This window comes from Carcharhinus amblyrhynchos, chromosome X, assembly GCF_965287045.1.
Source record: "Carcharhinus amblyrhynchos chromosome X, sCarAmb.v2.hapA, whole genome shotgun sequence".
NCBI classification, from domain to species: Eukaryota; Metazoa; Chordata; class Chondrichthyes; order Carcharhiniformes; family Carcharhinidae; genus Carcharhinus; species Carcharhinus amblyrhynchos.
Genome location: NC_137359.1, coordinates 13,743,233 through 13,755,368, shown reverse-complemented (window position 1 = coordinate 13,755,368; position 12,136 = coordinate 13,743,233). Strand labels below are relative to the sequence as shown.

At 42.2% G+C, this 12,136-nt stretch overlaps 2 protein-coding genes across 3 annotated transcripts in view; one reads left to right on the top strand and one right to left on the bottom strand.

The window, feature by feature from the left end:
• The window catches only part of LOC145361987 (uncharacterized), a 25,717-nt gene extending 22,074 nt beyond the window's left edge, over positions 1–3,643 (bottom strand). Inside the window, exon 1 of the mRNA XM_080217990.1 lies at positions 3,578–3,643. Coding sequence (XP_080074116.1) covers positions 3,578–3,616 — 39 coding nt within the window. The 5' untranslated portion in view covers positions 3,617–3,643. The remainder of the gene's footprint in view (positions 1–3,577) is intronic.
• pym1 (PYM homolog 1, exon junction complex associated factor) lies at positions 3,095–12,136 on the top strand. Of its 2 annotated transcripts, XM_080217989.1 has the most exons (4): positions 3,189–3,274; positions 5,259–5,352; positions 7,743–7,782; positions 11,169–12,136. In XM_080217989.1, the coding sequence occupies exons 2-4, from the start codon at positions 5,328–5,330 to the stop codon at positions 11,641–11,643; spliced, it is 540 nt and encodes a 179-aa protein (XP_080074115.1). In that variant the 5' UTR covers positions 3,189–3,274; positions 5,259–5,327; the 3' UTR covers positions 11,644–12,136. The 2 variants fall into 2 exon arrangements, with proteins under 2 accessions (XP_080074114.1, XP_080074115.1); XM_080217988.1 differs by lacking the exon at positions 7,743–7,782 and having other exon boundaries at positions 3,095–3,274.

The following is a 12,136-nucleotide window of genomic DNA, read 5'->3' as shown; positions in this document are numbered from 1 at the left end:
GCTAACAAATCCCCAGGTCCTGATGGATTTCATCCTAGGATCTCAAAAGAAGTGGCTAGCAAGATATTGATGGATTGATTTTAATTTTCCACAATTCCCTCGATTCAGGGAAGGTTCCATTAGGTTGGAAATAGTAAATGTGACTTTTTATTCAAAAAGGGAGGGAGGCAGAAAGCAGAAAACTCCAGGCCAGTTAGCTTAACATCTGAATGGGGAAAGTATTAGAAGCTGTTATTAAGGGTGTTATAGCAGGGCATTTAGATAAATTCAAGGCAGAGTCAACATGGCTTTGTGAAAGGAAAATCATGCTAAACCAATTTATTGGAGTTGTTAAAGGAGTCACATGCTGTGGATAAAGGGGAACCAGTGGATGTATTGTATTTAGATTTCCAGAAGGCATTTAATAAAGTGCCACATCAAAGGTTATTGTGGAAAATAAAATGTCATAGGATGGGATTGTATGGCCTCACTTGTTCCGGAACTGTGAAATCCTATTCAAGGTCAACAGACTTTCCCATTGTCTGCCCCTCACCTGCTCCCATTCCCATGGTGGGTAGGGTGGTAAAATTCCAGGCATAGTGTAGAGGGTAACATATTGGCATGGATTGAAGATTAGCTAGCTTACAGGAAACAGCGAGGAGGCATAAATGGGTCTTTTTCGGGTTGGCAGAATCTATCAAGTGGTGCGCCACAGGGATCAGTGCTGTGACCTCAACAATTTTACAATTTATATAAATGACTTGGATGAAGGGACCAAATGTATGATGGTTAAATTTCCTGATGGCACAAAGATATGATGTGGAGATGCCGGCATTGGACTGGGGTAAGCACAGTAAGAAGTCTCACAACACCAGGTTAAAGTCCAACAGGTTTATTTGGTAGCACAAGCCACTAGCTTTCGGAGCACTGCCCCTTCATCAGGTGAGTGGGATTACAATTGGTTTACCATGGATGGTGGGTCTTCCCTTTAGAATTTTTCTTTCTCATTGGAATGTATCTACTCAATGTTGAATTATCCCACTCACCTGATGAAGGGGCAGTGCTCCGAAAACTAGTGGCTTGTGCTACCAAATAAACCTGTTGGACTTTAACTTGGTGTTGTGAGACTTCTTATGGCACAAAGATAGACAGGGAAGTTAATTGTGGAGAGGACATAAGGAGGCTACAAAGGGAAATAGGTGAAATCAATAGGCAAAAATCTGGCAAATGGACTATAATGTAGGAAAATGTGAAATGGTCCATTTTGATAGGGAGAATGTAAAAGAAGCTTAATATCTAAACAGTGAGATTGTAGAGCTCTGAGATTTGGAGAGATCTGGTACGTGAATCACAAGGTTGGTCTGCAGGTACAGCAACTAATTAGGAAAGCTAATAGAATGTTATTGTTTATTGTGAGGGGAATTGATTACAAAAGTAGGGAGGTTACGCTTCAGTTATATAGGGGAGCAGATTTGGACTATAGTGTGAAGTATTGGTCTCCTTAATTAAGGAAAGATGTAAATACATTAGGAGCAGTTTGGAGAAGGTTTACTAAGCTAATACCTGGAATGGGTGTGTTGTGAGGAAAGGTTGGATAGGCTTGTAATCACTGGAGAGCAGGAGAGTAAAAGGTAACTTGATTGAAACATTTAAGACCCTAAGGGGTATTGACAGGATGGAGTGGAGAGAATGTTTCCTCTTGTGAGATAATCTAGAAGGAGTCATCACTGTTTAAAAATAAGGGATCATCCATTTAAGACAGAGATGAGGAGAATTTGTTTCACTCCGAGGATGTTGAGTCTCTTCCTCAAAAGATGGTGGAAGCAGAGCCTTTGAATGTTTTAAGCAGAGCCGGATAGATTCTTGATTAACAAGGAGGTGAAAGGTAATGGGGGTAGGCAGGAATGTACAGTTGAGGTTACAGACCAGATATGATCTTACTGAATGGCAGCAGATCAGGCTCAAAGGGCCAAATGGCCTACTCCTACTCCTAGTTCATCTTTATGTTTGTATGTACATGCTAACTCCTGGTGACATCAGGTTCCACAGATACACAAATGGCACATCTCTCCTTCAACACCATCTCTCTCGACTTCTCACACTTGTCAGATTGCTTGTCCCAAACCCATTCTTGAATGGACTGCAGCTCCCTCCACTTAAATAGTAAGAAGGTCGAATATCTTCACCACCCACCCCCCCACCAAAATCGCTGCTCCCTCTCCACTAAGACCTTCAAATATGTCTTCCTGTTTATTTCAAGTTTTACTTTGCTTGCTCCTGAAGGCTAATCTCTCTATTTAGGGGAAAATTGATACAGTGAATGTGGAAATTGAGTTAAACAGGTTGAAAAGAGTCCACCCAGTTCAGTTCTCAGATTCAGCAGCACCTATAAATCCCAATATTGAAACCAGATGGTTAATCAGGCCGCCAAGCTGGATAAAGTTAAAAGTTAAACTTTATTTACTAATCGCAAGTAAGGCTTACATTAACACTGCAATGAAGTTACTGTGAAATTCCCTAGTTGTCACAGTCTGGTGTCAGTTTGGGTCAATGCACTGAATGACATGCTGATTCGGAGCACCTGGAGGAAACGTATGCAGACACGGGGAGAACGTGCAAACTCCGTACATAGTGACCCAAGCCGGGAATCGAACGTGGGTCCCTGGCGCTGTGAACTCACATTCCGACCATTATTTTGTAAATTGAGTTTGAGTCTTCATACGCCCTGTTTGTGAACTGAAATCCCACTCACCTGACGAAGGAGCAGTGAGCGCTCCTAGAGCTAGTGGCTTTTGCTACCAAATAAACCTGTTGGACTTTAACCTGGTGTTGTGAGACTTCTTACTGTGGAGCAGCAGTGCTGACCACTGCACCTCCCCCTCCCCCAAGAATTGAAGACTTGTAAGCAAAGGGGGCAATAAATGCTGACCTGACATCCATATCCCATGAATGAATAAAAAAAAATGCCTAGCACACAATTGTAAGAAAATGCTGGCCAGGCAGAGTGCCTCTGAATTTGATCTTATTTGGTGGGCCAAAAACATTAGCTCTGCTGGTGACTTCATTGTTTGAGAGTACACATAGAAAATCAAATCCTGATTTAAAGCCTGCTTCCTTCCCCTTTCGGTTTAATGGGACGATGAGTGCGGTTATTAGGGGGTTGCTTGTGGAAGCACTCGGTGTGTTGGTTCTTGTCCTGATGACTCTGGAGCCACACCCAGTCTCGCCCTAGTGGCGCAATTAAAATCGTCCTTTTGCAGTGCTGCTATGGAGGCCGCTTCTACTACCGATTCTGGTAGGATTTTCTCTTTTGGGTTTCTCTTCCACGTTTTTGTAGAAAAAGATTACGTAAGATGAACAAAAGGGTTATTTAAAGGCAGGGAGGGGTGGTTTAATGTTGGAGGAATGAAGTAGGTCACTTTACTGAGGATTAAAATCGAGCGAGGCTTGGCGGGGGGCTCAGGGCCTATGGAAGGAGCCGACGCGAACCCCCCAAGGCAGGCGCTGAAGGGGAGGGAGAAAATGGAGGATTGGTGGCTCCCTCATAACCCCCAACTCCACAACCCCCATCCCCTGAGGAAATTGCAGCCACTTTTACCTCAGCTTTGTCTCGACACGGCGATCGAGTCGCCGCCATGGTAGAGGCGCAACTTCCGGCGGGGGTATCATGGCGGCCTATGTGACGGACGAGACCGGTGAGTTGCGCTCCTTTGCCGCTCCCGGGCGCCAAGCGCGGCAGAAGCTTCTTCCCCGAAAACAAATCGGGCCCCGAATTACCCACCGCTACTGCCCCCTTTACTACCGCCCAAATCCCAGGCCGCGTTCATTAGGAGCTTGATCCGGAGTAACTGCCGGCCGCGCGAGTCAGGAAAGTCCGAGGCTGTGTTTACGGCCTAGTACAGAAAAAAATTACAGTCGCCGCTTTTAGTTAATAAAGCCAGCTATTTTCTTCAGATATTCAAGCAAAATGTACCTAAGACTTACAACATTTATCTTTTGACTCAATTTAATAAAAATTAAATCTTAATTTTTATTAAATTACTTTTGAAACGAAATTCATTGTTTCGATCTTTTATAAGGGAAGTCAAAAGTTAATCACGTCTAAGTCTTGCTATGAAATGTCTGAGGATGCTGTGGATTCACATTCCAATAACTAACTTTAATAAATTGCCCAGGATCCTGGACTAGCTCCATTTCATCCCTAGTTTGCCGTTCTAAATCGTGATTTTGGAGCTTAATGCCTTGTTTTCACAAATAAATGTAATGTTTGAAAAGTTAAAATTATAGCCCAATAACTAAAATGGGCACCACTAATTTTGTAAGATGAGCTTTTGTCCCAATTTCCCATTTGGTTGGTCTTGGCCACTGTAGCAAGCTGCTGAATGATAGCCAGGACTGTCTTCCAAAGGAAGGCAGAATTGATGAAGCTAAATAGGAGTTGATGGGTGGACAACAAACTGCTCATGGGCACTAATGAAAGTTGCTACTATTTGCCTGGAAGCAGGTTTTTTTTTCCTTTCCCTCAATCAGGGCGGGTGTATTTGTTTCCCACTACTGCAAAATTTAAGTGTATCCTGCACAGGATTTGTTACTGCATTATCAAAATTAATGCATGAAAATGGTTGATTTAGACACTTGAATGTTGCTGTTGCCTATGGAATTGCATTCCCACAATTTAAGTATGGCTAGTGCCGCATTAGAGTTTGACTCTGAGGTGGGATTGTGTTTAGCACTTCTGTCTTTCAGTGCCAGGGACCTGGGTTCAATTCCGGCCTTGGGTGACTGTGGAGTTTGCACATTCTCCCCATGTCTGCGTGGGTTTCCTTCACAGTCCAAAGATGTGTAAGTAAGGTGGATTGGCCATGATAAATATGCATAAATAGGGCCTGGGTGAAATGCTCTTTCGGACAGTCAGTGTAGACTTGATGGGGCACGTGGTCCTTTGAAACCTAACTCTTCTAATATTTTATCTTCGCTTCAGTGGAGGTGGAGCACCAGGGCTGGGCACGAGCTGAGAATTTGCAGGAATATGTTGAAATATTCTTTTTAACAAAATGTTGGGTGTTTACGAAATCATTGGTTTTAAAGTGTGGTTAACAAGGCAATATTCTTCTATTGGTCATTTTAGAAGATAAAGTTTATTGTGGGATTTAACCTGGTGGATTTCTTTCAGTAACCTCTTCTACCTCATTGGGTCAGGAGCCCCACCCCCACCAATTCACAATAACCATCTAGCTATATAAATATTTAAATTTTTATATTTTTCTCAATGTTTGTAGGGAAATATATTCCTGCGTCACAGCGCCCTGATGGGACCTGGCGGAAACCAAGGCGAGTAAGGGAAGGATATGTACCTCAAGAGGAGGTGCCAGTGTAAGTAACATTTTATAGAAACTAAATGTTTTGAAAGGCAAAGATGTTTCTAACTTTTTGTGAAAAGGTATGGTGAGGTGTCTATTTTCCATACCTGTTCTACTAACTGTCTGTTACGACCTGCTGCACTTTTCAGCATTGCATTACTTGTCACTTGCTGACAGTTAAAACCTGTAAGAGCTACCTGGGAGTGTTTTCGCTCTCAAGTTCTAGCATTTTGCATTACATCTGCGCATATCATTTAGAATTTTAATTCTAACTGGCAATCAAATATCAGCTTTGTCTTAGGAAGTTACAAATGAGTGAACTTGCCAGGTGATCAGTCGTAGAATATATCTGCAAGTGCATTGTGTTGGGGTTTGATTTTTGTTCAGTCAAACGTTTTGCAGAAGGCAGCTCTTGTGCTACAATAGAAGTCTGCCTGATCTGTGTCTTCAATTGTGTAGTAGTATTTTCATTAAATGGAGGTGCCCAAATTAACAGATGGGAAGAAATACTTTCAATACAGAAGCCTAGTTGCATTAAGCAAAATCACTTGTTTTGGACATATTTAAAATATTGTTCATTTTCTTCAGTCTACACACACTATCAACTCCGATCTTCTTGTCACAAGCTAGCTTAATGTATATTTGCCATGCACAAAAGATTAGATGAAGTTTTAATTAAACTAAAGTATCCCTTGAAACAATGGAAGAAGTTGAACTGAGCTATGCTGTGCAGAAATGTTCACTGGCAGATCCTCTTGCTGGCACGACCTGAGCCCTGAATTGTCACACTTCCTGGAGTTCAAAGAATTTCACTTGCATCTACCCTACTGGCCTCATAGGTAAAGACACTGTTCCTTGTACTGAGAAATAATGATTAAGAAGCCCCACGTTTAATTTCTCCCTTCTGTGTATAACCTCAGCATGCAAGGGCTAGGAAAGGGAAAAACTATCCAGGCTCCCTGCTCTGGGACAGTGGTGTGGAGTTCCAAGTAAAACATTTTGAAACCAGTACAATGTAACATTTTCTCCACCCATGTGCCTATCTTTTAAGTTGAAGTGAAAAAATCTGATAACCACTACTGTGTCCAGCAGATCCATAAAGAGGGACTGCTCCTTGTGTTGCAAAAAATCCTTCAAACTTACAATACGTAATGCTTTACTTGTGTGTGGAACCCACTTCTTAACACAATTGACAGCTGGGGACTTAGTGGTAGGGAATCTGTTCTAAGCCTCTTCCTTTAGTTGTTGCCAAAGAAGACACTGTCATGCACAGGGCGGGGGAGAGAATTTCAGACAGTGATTCGGTGACGTGGTTTTGCTTTTCATCCTGACTTCTTGGGCTTCAATTTCATGGTATCAAAAGTGCTTAATTGCACTGCTTTATTGTAACTCAATAAGCATTGAGGATTCCTTGCATTACTGTTTCTTAAAGCCGTTAAGTTAACATTTAGATGTGTATTAATGAAGTGCCTAGAATGTAATGTTTTGGGACTATAATTTTTAGCAACTACTTGTGGGATGTGGGCTTGCAGAGATTACCTGATCACAATAACGTTACTATAGAGAGAATTGGACACAGGTGACCCTGAAGAGGCAAGGAAAGTTATACTGGGCTGCTCCTCTTGGCAAGCTACAGAAGAACATTAAAGGCTTGCAGGCAGCTTGCTTGCATGCCCTTTTAGCCAAAATTAAGATCTGGAGAAGAAAGGCAAAAATACTTTTAACCTGTCTCCCCACCCTGCTCTCGAAGGCACTGGCTCTTATTGAGGTTTCCTATTCCAAGTCCTGGTGTGTGAGCTGAAATAATGTATGGCCAGACTATATGGCTGGGGGGGATACATCAAGAACCCAGTTCTGACCTTCACCCCCATGTCCATACATGCACTTTCTGGTAGATGAGACTTGATGGTGTTTGGGGATGGCTGACTGACTTCCCTCCTTCTTCCCCACCTCAAACGATTGAACCCAGGCCTAGTACATGTACCTTTTACCTGTAAGGCCATCAGGGAGCCAAGAACAAGCTCTTAGGAAACATGCAATATTGCCCCAACTGAAACTTTTAAACACAATAACGTTTAAATAAAAGCAAAAGTATTGTGGATGCTGGAAATCCCTGCTGAGTTCATCCAGCATTTTCCGTTTTTACACCGGATAACAATCAGTTATTTTTGACTTAATGTAATTACTGCAGGCATGTACATTTTCCGCATATGGTTAATTTTTCAAAATTCTTGAATGAGAAATCAAAAAGACAAACCTGTAGTCCTTTAATGTCTCTTGGCATTAAGAGCCCACTTAATTGGGATAAATATCAAATATTGGAAACCTTGAATTCAGCTGATGTGCGCAATTTTGTACAAAATGGCTACGCAAAAGTTGAGAGAATGCTATTTTACTCAACAGGTATTGCATTTCCAGGGGCGTATCTTCTGCATTGTAAAAGGTATTGGATCTGAGTCTTTACTGCTCCCTCGTGATGAATAATGCACGCCTCTGATTCCCACGCTCGCTCACTGCGCAAAGTAGCTTTAATATTGATTTTTGGCACAATGCAATGTTTAAGTTTTGTCTTTTTAATAGGAAAACCATCATCAATCATATTGACACCCAATGAAAGGCAAGTTTCAAATATTGCTGTAGCAGTTCTTGATAAAATACGTGCAAATTTTCTAATTAAAAATTATTTCAACAAATGACATTGAATTAACACACACCATTGTGAAAACTTGAGATTTTGAATTTTAATAAATCCAGTTAGCATGTTATCTCCAGAGGTTAGTAAGAAATACAGCAGTCATTATCATAGCCTTTTCTCTATGAATATTGTTCCAAAGTTTGCATTCATAACTAGAAATATTTCTCTAGTTTTGCATGACTCTCAGCTTGAACTGTTTTACCTTTTTTACTAATGTCTCCTGTGACATTGCAGATGGCCACGACATGGTTAAAATTTATTTTCGGATCACGTTGGGTTGGAGGATGTGTAATAATGGAGCTGGATTGGGAGGTGGGGTGGAATGAGGCAAATGAATGAGGTGGGATGGAGTGAAGAGAGATGGGAAGAAATGGTAGTGGAGGACCACCATAAAATGGATGGTCGTTGAAATAGATCTCTGCCATGGAAGACTTCAATACAAAGTTTTTGGGGATGAAATAATGACTGGACAATTCAGCCAACTGTTTGGCTGTTTTACTGAGCAAGAGGGGTCTAGCTCTGAGTTTTGGGAATTTGGGGGCAGCATGGTGGTACAGTGATTAGCACTGCTGCCTCATAGTGCCAGGGACCCAGGTTCGATCCCCAGCTTGAGTTACTGTCCGTATAAGTTTGTATATTTTCCCTGTCTGTGTGGGTTTCCTCCCACGCTCCAAAGTTGTGCAGGTTAGCTTGATTGGCCGTGCTGAATTGCTTCTTAGTGTCAGAGTGTTAGGGTTATTTGGGATAGGGGCTGGGTGGGTTTGAGACTTGTGGGCTGAATGGCCTCTTTCTGCACTGTAGGAATTCTGATTAGCTCTTCAATCAGGGAAAGATGTTAGCATGGCTAGGAAATGAGACTGGCAATGTTAGGGCTAAGAAGAAAGCTCAAGTGAAGTTGTGTAGGGCCATTTGAACCAGCAGGTGAGTTGGAACAGATGATGGGATGAGTCATGGAGGGTAGGCAGGCAGCAGGATGTAAAGGGCATCTTTTGGATCAAATCACCCTTTGTGGCTTTTCATTATTTTTTGCTTCCTTTCCTAATAAAAGTAGATTTCCGCTTGAATTTCTGTCCTGCTCTGTGCTTAATGTGAGAATTTGAGATATTGTTTGGGCTGTTGCATCGTGTTAAATGGTGACTCCACTTCCTAATTATCATATTGATGGCTCTACAATGGATCACTGTTAGGAATCCTGAATCCACTTGTCATTTTTAATATTGGAGCATGTGTTTTTAACGTTCTATTTCATTTTCTTCATACTTGCTCCATCGTCCATTGTTTTACCCACCTCTAATGAACAGGACCTGATTCAATGCTTGAAAAGCTTCATGCCTTGATGGAAAGTTCAATTCACGCTTTTCAAAGCTTGATTTAAATCCAGCTTCTCTCATTCTCTTTCAGTGTTGATGTACTGCTTTACCTAGGTTTCTGAGTAACAAATACAGCATGCTTTAACATTTATCTTCCTCTCTTTCACATCCACTATCCCCCAAGTGTTCCGCTCGCAATACTGCATGCGCAAAAGTAACTGCATAATTTGGAGATGTTTAATATTCCATCAGTGCCGGCACCTGCTTTGCCTGTTTTATTCACTTCATTTCAATCACTGTAATGGTGATACCTTGACTGTTTGTTCAGTTGATGTAAAATGCCCCCCTTTTTGATGTTGCACAAGTTTGTTGATAACCAACAGAGCTCTCTTTGTGAGCGTTTACGTTGAAGTGCAAGGTTGCTTGGGGCAGCGCTGAACAGGCAAATTATCTAGTTGCACCTTTTTGACTGTCCAGTTGCCAGTCTTTTTATGTCAAAGGAGGAAATTGTGACTGCAATAACTACAAAAAATTGTTCAGAGAGTGATGCAAAACTTGTACAAGACAAGTTAATCTTAATTTCATGCCCCTAAATTGGTAATTTGCAACAGCTACTTGCTCGCCAGGTGAACAATTTGCTATTTGTGTGCCAGTCTTCAGCGCAGTGCAGGCAAAAGTTTATTACTGCTTCCCTTTATCAGCGTATAATTGTGTATTATGGATCTCTTTTAGGGTTTTCTGCAAACTGCCAAATAAGTGTAACAAATGATGGCTTGCCATATTGACTCTGGTGGTTACTTTCTACAAATTTTTACTGCTTTGGGTGATGTGGCTTCATGGAAGCAGCTTATTTTGCACTTGGCCACCTCAAGGCTGGTTTGTAAACAGCTGCAATTTTTGAGAACCAATTTAACACCTCTGAGGAAGGGATGTGATTGAAACATTTTGCTGTTCTTGTGGGCAGCCTTTTATGAAGGAGTTTATGGCTGTCTCAAGGGATAACAGAATAATCAGACTGTTTGACTTTTTGACTCAGGGTATCCTTGCAGGGATATGTTGACTGTTAGCAATAGTATTCTCCAAATCTTCATGTTCCCACCAACCCCCAGAGTCAATTGAGTGCCTCTGTTACAATTGTTTCTAGCTGCACCCTGTTATCCTTTTTCTCATGTTCTCCATTTGTAGGAGCAGATGTGCTGTACGTTGGCACAATAGCCATTATATCTACTTACAGCCAGATTTCTCCCCTGGGCTTTAGTTAATGGGGTGTAATTCATTAGATGCCATCCAGCATCTCGTCCCAAATGTTTGTCATTACTGTCAGTTTCAACAACCAATTTAGTTAGCAGGAGCATTAAGGGGGAAAAAAAGATGTGGCAGGAGGGTATGTTAACCAGAAAATACACTGTTGTAAGGGGTGGGTAATTTTTGATTCCAAACAGCTCACCACCACCTCAAAGACATTTGGAATAGAAATAAATGCTGGCCTTGCCAGCGACACCCACGTTTTATGAAAGCATTAAGAAAACTTAGACCAATGGGCTGTTTCAAAAGCTGGGGGGTCTTGGACTTGATGTGGCAGTGATGCACTTAGACACCAAATGAGGATCAAGTTTGACAATTCCCTGCATAGCTGGCACACTGTCTCGATTCAGGCACAGAGTAGTCACTTCAGTGAGATGAGGGTGGCTAGTGCCCATGGATCAGTAGCCCAGCAAGTGTCAGGAGAGGAGCAAATCAGAAAAAGTAGATTAAACTGTTTTTGATAACCAGTCTGTATCCCACTTCGCATGGCCTGTTATTATCTGTATTTGTTGTGTGCAGGTACGAAAACAAGTATGTGAAGTTTTTCAAAAGCAAACCCGACCTGCCACCTGGCCTTAACCCAGATGAATCCGCCAAAAGCAAGCAGCAACAGTCAAAGCACGACGGAGAGTTGGCTGGGTTATCCAAGTCAGCTAAACGCAACCTCAAGCGCAAAGAGAAGCGCAAACAGCAGCAGGAAAGTGACGGCACCGCCGAGGCCGATGAGCTGAGTCAAACATTGCAGAAAACCACCATTGGTGGCGGTAGCGGCAGCAGTCCGAACTCACAGGCTGCTGTGTCGCAAGGCGATCATGATGGAGTAGAAAAGGCGAAGAAGGTAAAAAATCTTAAAAAAAAACTGCGCCAAATCAATGAACTGCAGCAAAAACTAGACTCTGGTGAGATTAAACAGGCGACGAAAGAGCAGCTGGAAAAGCTGAGCCGCCGGAAACTGCTGGTGGAGGAGCTGGAGGGTTTGGAACTGGGTTTATAGTAATAACTGTTGTATGCCGTCAAGAATACTGGGCGAGTCATTGTTCCATACCCAAAAAAGATATCCACGCCGAATAACTATCAGATAATACAGGCTTGAGTCTTAGAGACCAAAGGTCTCAATAGGACATCATCGTCCACGCTGGTCCTTGTGCTGCCTTTCACACTGTTAGTTTTATTAGAAATGGAGGGAATATTTTTCAGAAAAGTTTCATTCCTAAGCCTTGAGAAAGAGGTATGGAATAAATGTACTGTTCAGTGGACTGCATTGGGTATTCTCTGTTAGACCACGTGACTTCAGAATATTGTCAGTACACTGCATCTATCATCGAGTACTTGGTCTGGACTAAGGGATTCGCCATGTCGAGGAGCCTAATCGTCATCTCATTCCTTCACGTTGCTGGGGAGGAAAAGAAAATCCAGTATTCACTTCAGCAGAACTGTTCAAGGCAACACCCCACCCCTTTGTTTTTGTATTTGGAGGGGGGGGGGGG

Excerpts from the sequence above, each read along its gene's own strand:
- pym1 (XM_080217988.1), top strand. The coding sequence starts at position 3,247 with ATGGAGGCCGCTTCTACTACCGATTCTG. Across the intron at positions 3,275-5,258 it reads CGCTTCTACTACCGATTCTG|GGAAATATATTCCTGCGTCA; the intron begins GTAGGATTTTCT and ends CAATGTTTGTAG. Across the intron at positions 5,353-11,168 it reads CCTCAAGAGGAGGTGCCAGT|GTACGAAAACAAGTATGTGA; the intron begins GTAAGTAACATT and ends TGTTGTGTGCAG.